Source organism: Alosa sapidissima, chromosome 10, assembly GCF_018492685.1.
Source record: "Alosa sapidissima isolate fAloSap1 chromosome 10, fAloSap1.pri, whole genome shotgun sequence".
Classification (NCBI taxonomy): domain Eukaryota; kingdom Metazoa; phylum Chordata; class Actinopteri; order Clupeiformes; family Clupeidae; genus Alosa; species Alosa sapidissima.
In genome coordinates, this window is record NC_055966.1 from 24,896,012 (window position 1) to 24,912,277 (window position 16,266).

At 43.2% G+C, this 16,266-nt stretch overlaps 1 protein-coding gene across 2 annotated transcripts in view; it reads left to right on the forward strand.

Moving 5' to 3' along the window:
- The first annotated feature begins 78 nt into the window (after nucleotides 1-78).
- The window catches only part of atp2c1 (ATPase secretory pathway Ca2+ transporting 1), a 49,034-nt gene continuing 32,846 nt past the window's right edge, over nucleotides 79-16,266 (forward strand). Inside the window, exons 1-2 of one of the 2 annotated variants that reach the window (XM_042106685.1) lie at nucleotides 79-233; nucleotides 14,868-14,972. In XM_042106685.1, the coding sequence (XP_041962619.1) occupies nucleotides 210-233; nucleotides 14,868-14,972 (129 nt within the window). In that variant the 5' untranslated portion in view covers nucleotides 79-209. Of the gene's footprint in view, nucleotides 234-256; nucleotides 338-14,867; nucleotides 14,973-16,266 lie in introns of those variants that run through there. The other variant, XM_042106687.1, reaches the window with a different exon arrangement.

Below are 16,266 nucleotides of genomic sequence, written 5' to 3' on the forward strand. Positions count from 1 at the left end.
AAGTGTAATAGTCTGTAGCGACATAGAGGGATATCCGAGTACGTCCATTCGAACCTGACACTCAACTACCGAGTGAGAACCATCGGATATTTCACGTGTTTTTGTAATATTTTTCATATTTTGGTTCAAGACATTGTCCCGCCCATTTACGCCTCAAACGTGTTGACCTCATTCCGTGCCGTCAGTGGCTACGGTGGTTTTCACGGAAGATGCTGAAGAAAAGGGATCCGCTGGTAAGTTTAGAAATTTCCGAACTTCCAGATATGAATGCTTTTGTTCAGGTTTTCTAGAGCTTTCTCGTAGCCTTCACTGCGCTGTTGTATCAGGGTAGGTTGAGGTACGTGAGTGTTTATGAAATGATTTGAACGAATCATGTGTTTGGCATCAGTGGAGATATTTCAACTGTATTCTTTCAAAAAGGGCATAGTGTGTTGTCCCTCAGTGGTTCTGAATTTTCATTGATTTTTGTGTTGCTGCCTGTTATTTAATTACCGAGCTCGCTGTGACCAAGACCACCCGCACATGGTAGTTGTAACGTAAACGATAGTCACATGAAACGAATCCGTATTTTCAAATGATCGTACTTACCGCCGACATGGGCGCCCTATTCTAATGATAAAATTGATAGCTAGCTTACTAGCTAGATATTAGCTATCGTTAGCTAACTTACATGATTCACTTTACAGCAGCTGGAGGTCTGATCGTTAGCTAGCTAGATGACAGTGGATTGTCACCAAACAAGTGGTAACTTCCAGCACAGTTAGTCAACATTACTACGTTAGCCAGCGCTACTCCATATTACATCTCAGCTAACACTGAATAAATTGGATTAATGTATCTGGTATGGTCCTGTAGACACACTCTCGTACCACGTCCTACGTTGGGTAACTGGGTTAAATTACTGGGTAACGCTATCTTAAGTTAGATTAACATTACTTTCATATGTTGCTCACTTGAACAATTAGACATTCCCCGAGGCTTTCACATACAAGCCAGCTGTAAGTTGACGCACGTAACTAATGTAAATAATGTTAATACTAAATAAACTAAACTAAACTCTTTGATCAAGGGCTGGGCAACTTTGTTCGAGGTCCTTTAAGTTAGAGTAAGATGCTTTGTCTTAACTTCAGCCTCAGTCTATGCCAGTACAGTTCCATGTACTGACTCCTGTCATTGCATTGAAGTGTCTGGCCTCATTAGTGTATGGATTATGCGTTGATGCGTTCATCACAATAGGCAATCGCATGGCTGCCACACATGTCCTTGTCTATTTACTGAATAGAAAGTCAGGTCTACAAACTATGTCACATTAAATGTAGTTCAGTCAAAATTGATTTCTAGTCCAGTCATGTGACTTGAAAGGCTGTCATTTTGAACTCTGCATTGTGTCCTTTAAAAAAAAGACTCAAGGTATGAAACCCTAGGGCCTATATGCTACAAGGTTGTGGGAGGAGTTTCATGGGGTTTGCTTGTTACTTGTCCTCTCACAAGCCATGCACAACATGTTGCAGAGTTGGACTCATCCTTTTGAGCTAAACATAGGGCTTACACAGCATAGCAATCAGCTCTAAATTTGGTTATATTCTCTGATGTAGATCCTCCCCCAATTGGGAGAGATGGTAATGGACTGCCTATAACAAGGCTATGCACTTTTTACGCAGGAGATTCGTGTCTCCGAGTTGCTCACATACTGTAGAAAGTCCGGACAACATAAAGCACAAGATGGTAAGGTGTAAGCCCGGCTCCTCAACCTATCATACAGGCTAATCTGTCTTGTAGCAGTATTTAAATGTGTGACTAATTGTTTGTTTCAGTTGAAAAATGACAAGTTCTAATGTGGTTCTAATTATGCTACTGCATAAAGGTTGTGTGTAACCATGTTGGTACTATTTTGTGTCTTTTGAGTATAGGAGCATTTATTGGCGACTGTTGAAAATGGCTGTTGAGTGTTTGTAGACTGGCCATAAATGTGTATGCTCTTAACAAGAGAAGTAGCTTAGGCTAGCTACGTGGTGCTGAGAATAGGAGGACTGTTTTTGCTACTGCCAGGTTTTCTTTGCGAGAGGGTGCGATGTGTGGCTAGCAGACGCTGCAAGCCTGGCTGACATCTCTGATTACTGCCTCCACTTGTTCTCTCTCACTCTCACTCTCTCTCTCTGTCTCTCTCTCTTGCTGTCTCGCCCTCATTCTTGTTCTACTCTTCTCTCAGCAATTCCCAGGAGGGAATCTAGGCCTATGTCTCGATCCATCCTTTTTACACCCTTTCCATCTTTCTGCTTCTGCATCTGTCCATCTTTCTGCTTGTTCTTTTTCATCTTCATTTGTCCATCCATCACTTTTTGCCTCCTCTCTCATTTCCCTTTTTTGTCATGTTCTTTGTAGGCTATCTCTCGCTCACACACATACACACATTGCACACCAGCTTCCTCCTTCCTCCACTCCATCGTCCACCCTTAGCGCGCTCTCTCTCTCTCTCTCTCTCTCTCTCTCTCTCTCTCTCTCTCATCTGTCTCGATCCACCTTTTTTCTCTGTCTAGTGTGCTTGTGGACTGACATCTCACTGCCATCTGTCAGAAATGTTTCTCTGCCCTGCACTGAGTTGAAATTCCAGAGATTTTCTATAAACCAGATTCAACCCCATCCACCAAAGCTGCAGTTTCCACCTATTTGGAGTCCATTTAAAGTGCCCTTTACCTCACCTACCAAGATCTTAATGGCATTTTCCACAAAATAAATGGCCACAATGGCTTCAGAGACGTGCCTAGAATCACTGTGCATAGCACACTGTTTATTTCCTAAGGCCGTGAAGAAATGATGGAGGATAGGAGCCTGACTTTGTTGAAGAAATATTTCATGGTTCAGACTTTGCTTAATGTTCCAAAGTGTTTTAAAACAAAAAAAAATCAAGCAATGAAAATGTTATTCATCTGTAGTAGGTTAACTACTTTTATTTTTAAATGTGCTCTCTCTGAGCATTAAATATGTGAAGATTATTCTGCAATTCCTTGAATACCATTCTTAGTAACCTTTTGGATATAAAGTCCTCATTGATATTATCAGGGACTGGGTCCAACGTAAGATTTTCCTCTGGCCAGTGCATCTGATTTGTACTACCCCCCTGTATTTCTACTGTCTCTGAACAGTCACTTTTTATATTATTACATTGTACTGAACCCCCTTTTTCTGTTAGTAGCCTGAGCTTCAACCAGTTAGCATCAGGTGAACTGAAATGACTTGTTGTGGTGATGGGCAGAAAAACTGACACTGCCCCAAATAGGTCAGTAGGTAGGTCGGGCCAACTTGCCCGGCAAACTCTTTTGGTTGCCTTGGGCCAGTTCTTATGTTGAACCCTTATGGATACCCTTGTGCTTATGGATAATTCTGGTCACTCTTGTCACTTTTAAGTTCATATCACCTAAAGTGTTTTAGTTGTTTTTTCAACTATTGTTGGAGGAATTATTGCCACCTGAGGTTTTCTCTGCATTGTAGCTTGAATGTTACTCCTCTTTTTGTAAGTCACTCCGGATAAAATCGTCTACTAAATGAATATATAAATGCATTCATCTTTGAGCTTTTTTTTTTAACCAAATGTGAGTATGTCATTTCTAAAATCCTTTTTCAGGCATAGGCTAGTCTTTTGGCTTCTTCTTGGTAGCCCCTGCCTCAGTTATTCTATGATCCTTCAGTTGTCAGTTACTCACCCAGAGTAATGAGTTATTCTCACCATAGCGCATAGAACAGCATACTGGCTGACAAATTAGTGTGAATCTGAGTGTTAATTGAAGTCATACCTCTGCTGTCTCAGCTGTTAACGGTCTCCAACTCTTCTCATTTTCAATCACTGATCTATAAAGAACAGTGTTTTCAATCTGTAACACATCTTTTTCCCCCTCTGCTCTGTGTGTCTTTGGAGGCAGCACTCAAAGTGAGAAGCATTGCCAGTGCAGTCCTCTAAAATGTACTTTTTTTTTTCATCTACATGTATATTTATTTACACACCAAGATTGAATAGTGGAACATGTTCTCGATGGACAGGTCCATCGACCAACAGTAGAAACTTGTCGTCAACAATAGCCTGGCACAGGCCTGAGGCCTAGCCTAATAGCATATATATCGTCATGAAATAGCAACATCATGATGAAGTCTAATAGCTGTTATATTCGCAAAATTACACATTGAATAACCAGAATGGAAAGTGGTACAGCAACAACAGTTGTACTTAACATGACTCCATGTCATCAAAATTACAGTTTCATGGAGAGTATTTCAGGTTATGAAAATGTGTGTGTGTGTGTGTGTGTGGTTACTGACTGTATTTGGTTACTGACTGTATTGTGTTTGCCAGCTTTGCCATACCTCAGGACTGTCTTGTCTCCAACCTAGTCGCCTTCATGAAGAGACATTCACCCTTTGACTGTCACTTGAGCAAGACAGCATGCAAAACAAAAGCAATTTTGTAACCAGAATCGCACATCAAGTGACGCTATCTGTGAAACCTCAGTTTTTTTTTAAACTTTTGCTCCATCGAGTGACACGAGTGTGAGCAGACCTTCTTCCTCTACCCTCTTCTTGGAAGAGCCATTGATGTTTGCAATGTTTTGGCTACAACTCTGTGTGTAGTACTCATCTGGCTCTAGTGCTTGGTGCCTCAGAAGATGGATGCAGCTGAACAGGACATTTTAAGATAAGGCCGCAGCTAGCCAAAATTGCATAGGTGAGGTCTCCAAAGCGCAGGTGCAGTGGCAGCGGGAGTTTACCAGCTTTAACAGCTCTCAGCTGAGACTCCCAGGATTACCGCACCTCAGCTGTAGATGCGCTTTATAGGTGCACCGATGGTGAAATTCTGTGCCGATACCGATGTTAAAAACAATATTTTGTCTGATGATCAATGCAGATACCAATATTTGTTTAGAAAACGGTCGCACTCCAAAATCGCTTCTTTTTTGCTAATTTATTTTCACATAGCAGCAGGGGTAGCAAATGTTTCGGCCTTGAGGCCTTCGTCAGTGTATATAATCCCTAACCACTTCTAGTCTTAAATAGGCAAGTTGCCTCAATTGATGACACCTGTAGGCTGTAGCCTGTCTAGTGCGGCATGGAATCAATGAGCGCTCCGACACATCGGGCCTCACCGTCCGTTCATCAGTCGGAGCACTTGGTGTCTCCAAAGTTCACAACACAACTTTGGAGACACCAAGTGCTCCGACTGATGATCACGGATCATGCACCCACAAAGAACAAACGGGAGAGCACGGTGTTTGCAAGAAAAAAAAAGGACTTTTATTATTTAAAAAATTGATGCGACATGCCAGATGAGCATCAGCCACTGCCATCTGTAATTGCCAAACCAGTGCCCGTCAACAAGGTGGGTATCGGCTGATGGCGATATTTCAGTGCAACCCTACCAGTGTTTTTAGCCTCTATGACCATGCACCTCAGTCGCGTCAGTCAGTGCTGCCCCAGCTGTTATCTGAGAGTTGAATTACCTATTTTGAATCCATTGTGTGTCTGTCTGTTAGTCTGTCTGTCAGTCTATCTGTGTGTGCTATGTGCAAGGGAGAGAGCATTCTTAATAATGCCCCATATTCCACTGTGTTACCTCTAAAGCTGATAGAGGAGTGCTGTCTGTCTAATTACTGTTTCAAATATTTACTTCCCGATGCCCCGTGACCCACCACCCAGAACTCCAGAGAAACTGGAAGTTTCCGCAAAGAGTGATAGAGAGAACACAACACTGTTGGTGTGTGGCCGGAGTCCAAAGCAGTCCCCCAGGAATGCGGCACTAGTGCTCAGTCCAAGACAAGTGGCAGTTTCCTCGGCCAGTCCGTCCTTTTTAGGGGACCTTGTGAGCGATAAGCTACTTAAATAGCCTGGACGCACTGGAGACTGGTAGAGGAGCGGTAAGAGAAGAGGAGGGAGGGAGGGAGGGAAGGTGCCTTGAGTGAAACTCCAACTTTTGAATTGAGAATGACTCCTAAATTCCAATTCAATTCTTGAATTTGAATTAAGGCCAAAAACAGGATCTAGAATTACAATTCAAGGAAATTCATATATGTAATTTAAGGGTAGTGTTTAACAATATATAGATATGATTGCATCAATCACACAACTTATAACTTATAGTAACCAATTACATTTCTAAAGTAACTGTCCCAACACTGAATGTATGTGAGATTCAACACATTATTGCTGTTGTGTCACTGGAATTGCTTTGAATTGCGATGAATTTAATTCCTCCTTCCATGTCCAATTCCAATTCAACTTCCTGTGGGGCGGTGCCAATTCAATTCAAATTCCAATTCATGAATTGAATGGAGGCCCATTCTCAAATTCTGAATTTTGCACAAGCCTGCTTTGTGCACATTTACACGTGTCGGAGACGCAATTCGCGTCACGCGCGGCTCGCACGGAACACAGGCGCAGGACTAGATGTGGGCCTTTAGTGTTCTGCAGTTGCAGAGTGCCATTCTTCTGCTCCCTGGTACACCTGCTGGCTGTTTGGCCATCTGAAGTCCTCACCCTGTGTTGTAATAGTGGCCAGGCAGGGGAGATCTCTGGAGGAGAGAGACAGACATCACTGGATTGGTCAGTGTGTGCCAGACTGAAGAGTGCATGTTGAATGAAGGGAGGCACCACAAAGACGCTTCACTCCTAAAAGATGGGATTGTATGAGATGACGTGTGTGTGTGTGTGTGTGTGTGTGTGTGTTTGTTGAGAAGGGGGATTATGTATGAGAACCCTGAGAGTTGATGACTGGAAAACATAATTGGCAGAGAAGATATCTGGAAGAGCAGCTGTTGGAGCATCACTCCTATAGTGTTATGCCTCTCAAGTCTTGACTTCAGGTGACTGCTTATTCAAAAGATATCCTCAGTGTCATCTGTCTAACACATTTTATTTTGTAATGTTTTGTTCTCGCTTTTAATGAGGGGCTTTGTGTCAACATGGCATGTTTTTCCAGAGGTTATTTTTCTCTCAGGTATAGATTGTGCTCTTTAAAAAAAAAAAAAAAAAAAATCCTCGCTGAGTCTGAGCTTTTTAATTTGGCTTTGCGCGACAGCTGCAGCCCCACTTCTGTTTGGTTGGAAACACTTCTTCAGTGGCCAGTTAGTAGAAGGCCTTTGAGTTTCTTGCTTAGTTTAGATGTCAACGAGACCTTCCTTTTGCAGCTCTAAAGGCTTGTGTGGAGGACACTGTCCTTTCTTTTCCTTTGTCGGGCTCCTCCTCGCTCCTCCTCAGAGCGATAAAAGGAGGTGGGTAGAACGAAACAGGGGGTGGGGTAGATAGGGTAAAGGGTGGTAGATACTGTGGGGAAAGAGCTGTCACTTCTCTTTGTTCAGTGTTTATGGAGGTTAGTCACTCACCTTTGCTCTTAGTTGAGGCCCTGAGGGCTAGGCTAGCTGTTTCCTCGACCCAATGTTGCACATGTCGTACCGGTGTGACGGGAATATTGGAATTGAAAATTAAACATTCTAAAGAATATCAGGGTTCATTGAATTGAACATGGAATTTTAGAATCTTACATGGTTGCGGAACAGAATCTTTAGTTAGAATGTTCATGGAGTGTGAATTCTCGGCGGGAGGGTGGGGGGCTGCTGCGGCTGTGGCTATGGCTGTGTGCACCACTCGCAGTGGCCTTGGACCTTAGCCGGGCCCACACGAGAGCCACACATTCAGGTCAGCCTCACACACACACAGTCGTCCTTCATCAGGCCCCCGGGCCCACATGACGGGCAGTAGTTGAGGTCAGAGCGTTGAACTTCACTTTGTTTCCACCATTAAAGCCTCTATACTGCTTAGGTGTGGTGCTGTGCACTGTAGAGTGCATGTGCACTGCAGAAATGGCGCTCCAAATATAAGGCAAAATAATACAACTTGTACTTGAAACAAGCTAATTTGGCTGCCAGTGCGTTAAGCAAATTTGTCTTCTTAAAATAAGACAGGCTGCCCATTAAATTAAGTCAAAATGATCTTACTTAGAAAGTGTTGGATAAGTCTCTGTATACTACTACAAACCAGCTAGATTTTTTATTTTACAAGATTACACTTGGTTGTGGAGAGGAGTGTTTTTATCTTTTTTTGTCTTATCTGCAGGTTGATAGGCCTTCTTGCTGATTGCCCATAGGCAGTAGCCTACCTATATGTCAGCCACTGTTAATGTTCACATGGAAGGTCATTCCAGGTAGCTTTTACCCTCTTGTGGAATCTCTGCTGCTTGTGTTGTCTTGTTATCGAATTACTGGCTGTACCGAGATACAGAGTTTCTGGGAATATTTTTGACAGTCCAAAGAAGAATGGGGAAAGAAAAGTGTAGTTTATCGGTAGGACTAAATCATGTCTGTATACAGTAAAGAAAACCTTGCTCTTATCCTTGAAATGTAATCTAATTTGGCCTTCTGTGACTTGATTTCCACTTCACTCGCTGTAGGAGTGGGCAACGCTGCTCTTTTACATAAGTGGATGAACAATTTTATCTGACTTAGTGGGTCATATAGCAGGCGTGCAGGCTGTGTGTTGTAGGTATGTGTGTGTGTGCGTGTGTGTGTGTGTGTGTGTGTGTGTGTGTGTGACCTTGCCACTGTGTGTTCATGTTTAAAGTTGGGTGATTTGAATTGCACTGTAAGCATGGCCATGCCATCTTGCGATTTGTCCACATTGAGAGAATGAGATTACGTTAGCCTGCCCTGGTCTTGTGTCCAATAGTCCAGACTAAACAACCACTATACACGAGCTCGACTGCTTCATTCATCAACTCTCTACTTTGTGGGGTAAAGGCAGGTTCGTCTGATCCTGGCCTAAGCTCCTGCCACTCTTCATTAGAGAGAATCCTCTCAGTTGAAGGCTCACCACCTCACCTCTTATGCAACAAACGCGCCTGTCTTCTCTTAGCCTTGGTCTTCAGAGAAAGACGAGGAATGAAAGAGAGAAAGCAGAGAAGGCATCAGGAAAGAACAGGTACCGTAAATGGAGTAAGACGGTGATTGAGACGTACTTGACTGGAAGGTGTTGCTGTAATTTTTAGGAAGAGAATAACAGAATGAAAACAGATGCAGGTACTGTGCACCAGACTAATTTATTAGTAGCACTGGTTTGAGCCCTCTCTGCTTAGCAATGAGCTACCTCACAGCCATTCCTGCCTGTGAGTGAGTGAGTGTGTCAGTGGTTTGAGTTGATTGTATTGTAGGCCTACAGTGTCTTCAGTTGTGGTTATCTATCTCTCTTATTGATTTTCTTGGGTTTCCCATGGAGTGCTTATGTTTTTATTCCAACTAGATTTCAGTGTATCGGTTCGCCTTTATCATCAATTTGATTTGTGTGGCAGCTACTCAAAGAGAGAAATCGATTGCCTGAGCTGAAGTGATTCACTTGCTTTCGTCACAATGAGGCTTTATCAGTTCAATTATTCAGCGCTGTTTGAAAGCCCAGGAAACCCATCATGATCAGTCAGATCCCCCAAGTTTCAGAAGAGTATAGAGTGGTGAAGTCCCGCCCCTTCTACTTCCGGTCCATGGGACCTATCTTTCAAAAAATTATGAACGGGAGTTAATGGAGAGATAACAATTATTTTTTGGTCCAGTTTGAATTGTGCCACAAATTTCACATATGATGTGTGTGAATTTAAAAGATATTTTTTCACGTCAAGAAAGTACTGTTGTTCGATAGACTTCAAAAGTTATGTTGGTTTTGTGCGAATCCACTCAGTGGACTACATCTCTCGTCTCAAACGATGTACGTCACCAACGTAATGAAACGATAAGAGCTGTTATGCTAGTTAACGGTTGCATCTTGCTGCCTGCTATGTCACTTAACAGTATGTAATGTACAGTCTATGGACGAATACAACTTACCTGATGTGTTTAATCCTCTGACTCATGGTATTTTCTTCGGCAAGGAAAGCCCAATTAAGACCTGTTGCTGGTATGCTTGTACAATCTAGTGTGGCTGTGAATGAGCTAACGTCACTAGCGCGACTGATGGGTTTGTAGTCGTTGGAATTACGATCTTTCACAATGTTGTAATTCAGTAGTTACGAAACAAACTGCAAATGTCTTTACATGAAAAATTGTCTTTAAAATTGACAAACATCATATGGGTAATTCAAGGCACAAGTCAACCGGGACCAGAAAATAATTTATTTTTCGCCATAGACTGCCGTTCAAATTTTTTTTAAAGATAGGTCCCATGGAGGCAAACGGAAGGGGCGGGACTTCTCCACTCTATTGGTAAGGTGTGGTGGAGAAGTGGCAGTGTTGACACCTAAGAAATAGTGGACCCTGGATTGATACCTGAATGCTGATAAAAGCATCTGCTCTTTGCTTTACCACTCACGTTGCTTTTGCTTATACACTGGGGGCTGCAACAATTAATCGATAAGTTGGTAACTGTTAAATTAATCAGCAACTATTTGGTTAATGAATCAATTTGTATAATTTTTGAGGACTCTGGGGCAGAGACTTTCTAATGAGGAGACACAGCACTCAAAAAATCCTCCATAGAAATGGATAGTTTGTAACGCCAATATGGCCGTTGTCTACACATATTTTACCCCTTCCTCTGCAAAACGTCGACATGTGAATACATTGTATAAGTATATATACTCTTTTGATCCCGTGAGGGAAATTTGGTCTCTGCGTTTATCCCAATCTGTGAATTAGTGAAACACACACAGCACACAGTGAGGTGAAGCACACACTAATACCGGCGCATTGAGCTGCCTGCATCAACAGCGGCGCTCGGGGAGCAGTGAGGGGTTAGGGCTTCTACATACTCGACGCACCCGACCGGTAGCGCGACACCGTGACGTCAAAATGACGTTGATCTTGCTGGCGCGCCAGGATTTTAGCCAGGTAGTGCGAGGTAGCGCACCACTCATTTTTTTCAGACGAGCGCGACAAAGCGGAAACAGGAAGATGGACTAGTTCGAGGGCAAGCGAGAGTTGCAGTGTTTTGTTACAGTCGTGAATTTTTAATAGTTTGCTGGATAAGTTAACAAAGTTACCAGCGAGAGTTGCAACAAATGGAATTAAGAGGAAAGAATAACGATTTATTTTCAAACAAAGGATATCTATTAAGGCCTGAGCAAAATCTCTTTCCACTTCAGAAAATTACACAAACTCAGCCAGCTGCTAGCTAGCTAGCCAGCTAACTAAACTGTTTAAATTATTAAAATTTCCCTCGGGATGACTAAAGTATCTCTCTATATATCCATCTATCTATCTACCTGTGCGCACACCTTGGAAACTAGATGATAATGATGGTGGTAGTTGTGAATAGTAGCAACCAAAGTCTGAAGTGCCATCACAGAGGCTAGCTAATAGCAGAGCCCGTTTACATTCTCTGCTCCTAGTGTTTCTTAATGCAGCTTCTTCTGCTGTGTAACGTAGTTAGCGTTAATCTTTTCACAACTGCGACACCTCTGTTCAGGAGAATATTGCAACTAGTGTCGTGACCACGACGCGCGAGTATAAATGGTTACGGCGCTTCTGTGACGTCACATTGTCGCGCTACCGGTCGGGTGCGTCGAGTATGTGGAACGTGGAAAGGTGCCTTGCTCAAGGGCACTTCAGCCATGCCTACTGGTCGGGGTTACAGGTCCGAAGTGCTAACCAGTAGGCCATGGCTGCCCCAGGGGAGAGGGAGGAGTGTGTGTGCTCCTTTGGGCCTTACAGTGGTGTGAATGGCTACCCCAATCATGTGGTGTGTTGTGAAGACATCGTGCCAATCATGTGTTGTGAACTCGCCGCTGGAGCAAGGTTGCTGTCGTGAAGCATTGCGCACGCGCATTTCTGCCGAATAGGATGCCCGATGAGTGCCCAAAAAGTGTTGCAGTATGGCCGCCGAGTGGAGGGACTTGCCTAAAAGGACTTTGTCTGGGGGCATGTTCATGAGCCCCCATGTTCATAGAGTGTAGCAAAGTACCTGCCTGGCAGCTCTAGCTGTTGGCTGCAGCAACTCCAGCTAGGTAGAACTGATTCTTTTTTCATTCTGATAGACAATACTCAGTGACCTCAAGAAACAGAGATTGATACTCAAGGCAAAGTTTTGAGCAATGCTGTCTGGCTGTATTCCTGAGTTTGGTTGTTTGGGTGCATTCCCATTGATATTGGGCATCAGTTGTGTTTTGAAGTGCTTCAAACAATAATGATTGTCCAATCAGATCACATCATGGGATCGGTTATGTGGTTGCCCCAGCAACATTGTTAAAAAAAGTCCCCTGTGTCTCATCACAGCTAGAAAAGTCCTCATCACCTTGCCCTGTCATCTCATGTTACCCAGCATCACTGGTGCTGGTAAGCCTGTTGTCTCTCTGTTGGGGCGTTCTAGCCTCCACAGCTTCAGATTATTCAGTGTCCTGTTTATGGGTCATTCAGTTTCCTGTAAACAGCACCAGTACTGATCAAGTATGTGCCTTTACTGTAGCCGAAGCCAGTCAGGCTTTGTGTTAACTGTCTGTGTTGGTGGTTTCGGGCGTGTTTTGGGGTCAGTGGGTTGTGCCGTATTGTTAATCCCTCTAGTCAGTAAGCAATACGCAGTGGTTTGGCTTCTTTGGGCTGTGGTTGATTTTCCTTCACGTCAGTGTCAACTTTGGTCATGCAGTTTTTTTTGTTTGTGTTTGTCCTGTTTAAAAACGGCGTTTGTGTCATACTAGTCTTTTTTGTTCATCTTGGGTTGTTGTTTTATTTTGTTTTCCTTTGAGTTTGCCTGTCTCTTGGGTTTTTTATTAGCTGCCTGATTTTCATTAACATTTGCATGCTGCTTTCCATACACAAACATCTTTAAAACATACAATGAGACCCAACACCTGTTGGCAACAAAGGCCTGGATGCTAGCATTAGCATACATGCCCCATTTTAAAAGCACTGTCTGAAAATACGCCCCTAAAATCCTTTGACACACAACACGAGCAGCACGATCCCCTCATCACCAGGCTTATGCTCTGTTTTTATAACGATGTGTGTGTGGATTTGCTCCAGTAAAACCTTACTGCAATGGAGTCAGTCAGCACTGTACGATGGGGAGCACGTACTAGACCCATACGGGGTTCCTGGGCTTGCTCTTTTCTTTCATTAGGAGTCACAGGCAAGTGCTGTAGTCAAGCACTCACAGATACACACCCAAGGCAACACAAATGGAGTTCATTTGGTTACCAGGCACATTCATTTTATATAGGCTTTTTTATTGCCAGTCTTAATAAAACTCTGTTAAAAGTCTAATCAAGCCAAATAAAGCATGGAGCTCGAGGGTGTGTGTGTGTGTGTGTGTGTGTGAGAGAGAGAGAGAGAGCATGAGGACCAACCAAAATAAGTGCACTATAAAAAAACAAAATCTTTGTGTGTTCTGAGATGGCCCACTTGTAACTGTATTGTGTGTGTGTGTGTGTGCGCACGAGCGCTCACTGTAGCTCCTGTCTGGTTATAATGAAGTCCTAAAGGCTCGTTCCGTCATACCCATAGAACTGCTTCGTCTGGCTGCTCTGGGACAGGTGGCAGCCCCCACTCCCCTCCCCCCAACAGTCTTCCTCCCAAAACCTCTTTCCTGTGCTTCCAGCCTCACAGTCCAGCCCCCATTCCATTCCGTGCAGAAACGCTCTCAGCCACTCACATCAACATCATTTTCATGGAGCCTCTTTCTCTCCAAGATGTGATGCCCATTAGCCTCCACCCTCCAATCAATGGGCCACTTTGGCACCCCTGATTGCGTTACTCTGATTTCGCTCTCCCGTTTATCTCGACTCTCAAGGCTCTCAAGAGTTTTTTTTTCTTCTTACTAAACTACAGGAGCTGATTTCATAAGGATGGAGGATAAGAGGTCTCAGGAGGCTGGCATTGGCTGTCTGGTTTTCAGTTTTGAGCCTTTGTTGCTGTGATGTGATTGATGACCATAGGACATCATGGCAGTGTTTCTGTTTCTGTAGAGTGAGGACGAAGAGTGAACATAATGTGGTCACGATACCAAAATAATGACTTTGATATGATACCATGCCTAAATATCAAATGCTGAATCGATAACATGGCAAAAACCTTAAAGGAGCTACGCTACCATTCAAAAGTTTGAGATCACTTAGAAATGTCCTTGTTTTTTTTTATCATTAACGTTGTGAATGACTGTTGTAGAAAGAAATTTGGAATGGAATTGGAAGGAATTTTGAAGGCCTTGAGTTGTCTTGAATGCAGCCGCACTCTTCCGTGACCTGTATTGTATTAAATACAGTGGCCACACGTGGTACAATGTGATTTTACAAGAGAGTTGGTCTGGTGCTAGTTGGTTTGCATGCTAACTTCAGTGGAAATCTGGACAACACAGAGCTTAGGCATTTTTGACATTAGTCACAACAGTTGTTTCTTTACATTTTGTTGCTTTTTCTTGGTAATTTTAAACTAAACTAAAAAAAGCCACAAAGTGGTCTTTAAACATCAGTAGAATTTGAATCAGTATAGTCTTGACGACACATGGAACCTCAAATTCCTTTGTTTTAACTAACAAACAAAGGAATTCTATCAACCTAATTAAAACACCATTCTTAATGTAGGAGGTCAGGGTATCACTATACCTGTGTAGTATCGGTGCGTCATGCAACAACACTAGAGAACAATCGGCCATCACACCCGAGCAATCATCTACTCCTCTGCGCTCGCTAACCTCCAGGCTGCCGCCTAATCCCTGTTTTATCTTTGTAATATCATTCCACCCAATCCATGCACAGCAGGGATTATCTTGTGATTGTGGAGATGGATTATCTCTTAAATTGTTGTGCACTGTACACTGGCTGTAATACAGTCCCATTATATCAATGTTTGACCAGTTTATGCCTGCCCCTCAATAAATATGCTTTCTGTTTTTTTCTCTTCTCGTATTGGTTTGAACAGCTTGTTGAGAGTCCCCCAGATCGTGAAGATGAGACCATGGTGCCAGTACTGACCTCCAAAAAAGCCAGCGAATTACCAGTGAACGAAGTTGTATGCACATTGCAGGTAAGTTCTCTTTAGTGGGATGGTGAATCATGTCATGTGTAATTTAAAGGAGTTTAAGAGTTATCTCTTGAACATTGCCACACAGGACTCTTCCAGTGACTTGCATTGTATATTGTATGTATGCCACGACACATGTGGTACGAATTGGCCATCCTAGCTTTAGTTGTTTCTTCATATTCTTGGTGTATTTCTAAGGGCAGGAATGTCTTTCCTAAGAAAGTTAAGGTTTCCCCCCACGATTTAGTTTGAGTCATGTGGATCTGCTTAAAATGCACTGCTTTGGCTGCACTCAGAAGTTGAAGCTAATTAGGTAGATTGGCTGTATCAGTGCAGCACACATTCTTCATCACATCCCACAGTCCTCTTCCGAGACTCCGACTCTGAGGCTGTCGACACTTAAACACCATCAGGGCTAACTCAAGTGATATTCAGGTTAACGTTATAGATCACCAAAATATATCGCTTACACAGTTTTAAGCTGTTACTGATTACCAGTTTAGAATGTATAGCATTAATTTGTTTTAATTTGTCAGACCATATTTTAAAGGAGTAATAGTTCCACAAAGGCAACATTTTTGGCCTTGCCTGAGAACAGCATGTGAGAAATCTTATTATAACTTGTTATATGAGTGACCTTGAGCAGATGTCTCCTCACATCCAGTCTGCATGAATTGAGGCCCAGGGAGCTTCACAGAGCCCTGGATGGCAGGATGTGTCTAATGGGAAGAGTCTTATGACAGCAGTGACAGATGCTCAAAAGAGACAGAGGCAGAGTGAGAGAGAGAGAGAGAGAGAGAGAGACAGAGATTGAAAGAGATTGAAAGAGAGCGGGGAAGAGAGAGATACAGGGTGATGGAAAGACAGAGATATTGACAGAGAGATGGAAAGAGAGAAAGAAAGAGGGAGAGACAGGGACAGACAGAGAGTAGAAGAAACCCACTCCTTTCTCTGGTCTGTCCTCAGCTGCACACACTGCCTTGTCACCCATTTGTCTGAGTAGGCTCTGGCCTCTGGCGTGCCTGTGACAAGGCCATCTGCTGTAGAGAGTGCTGCCATTATCCCAGCTCCCCTGACACCGCCATCACACCTCCACACAGACTGGAGACATGCATTACGACTGATAACACACAGACAGACAGATATAACTTTGTTATCTGCAGCTGTGTTATTCTGCTTCTGACTTTTCTTGTTAGCTAGACCCTCCCGCTCAGTCTGCTTATTAAATAGCCTCTCAGTTATGCACAATGGGATGGGTAGAATGAGGTAGTTAGTGATCATGCATGTTGTTGTTTTT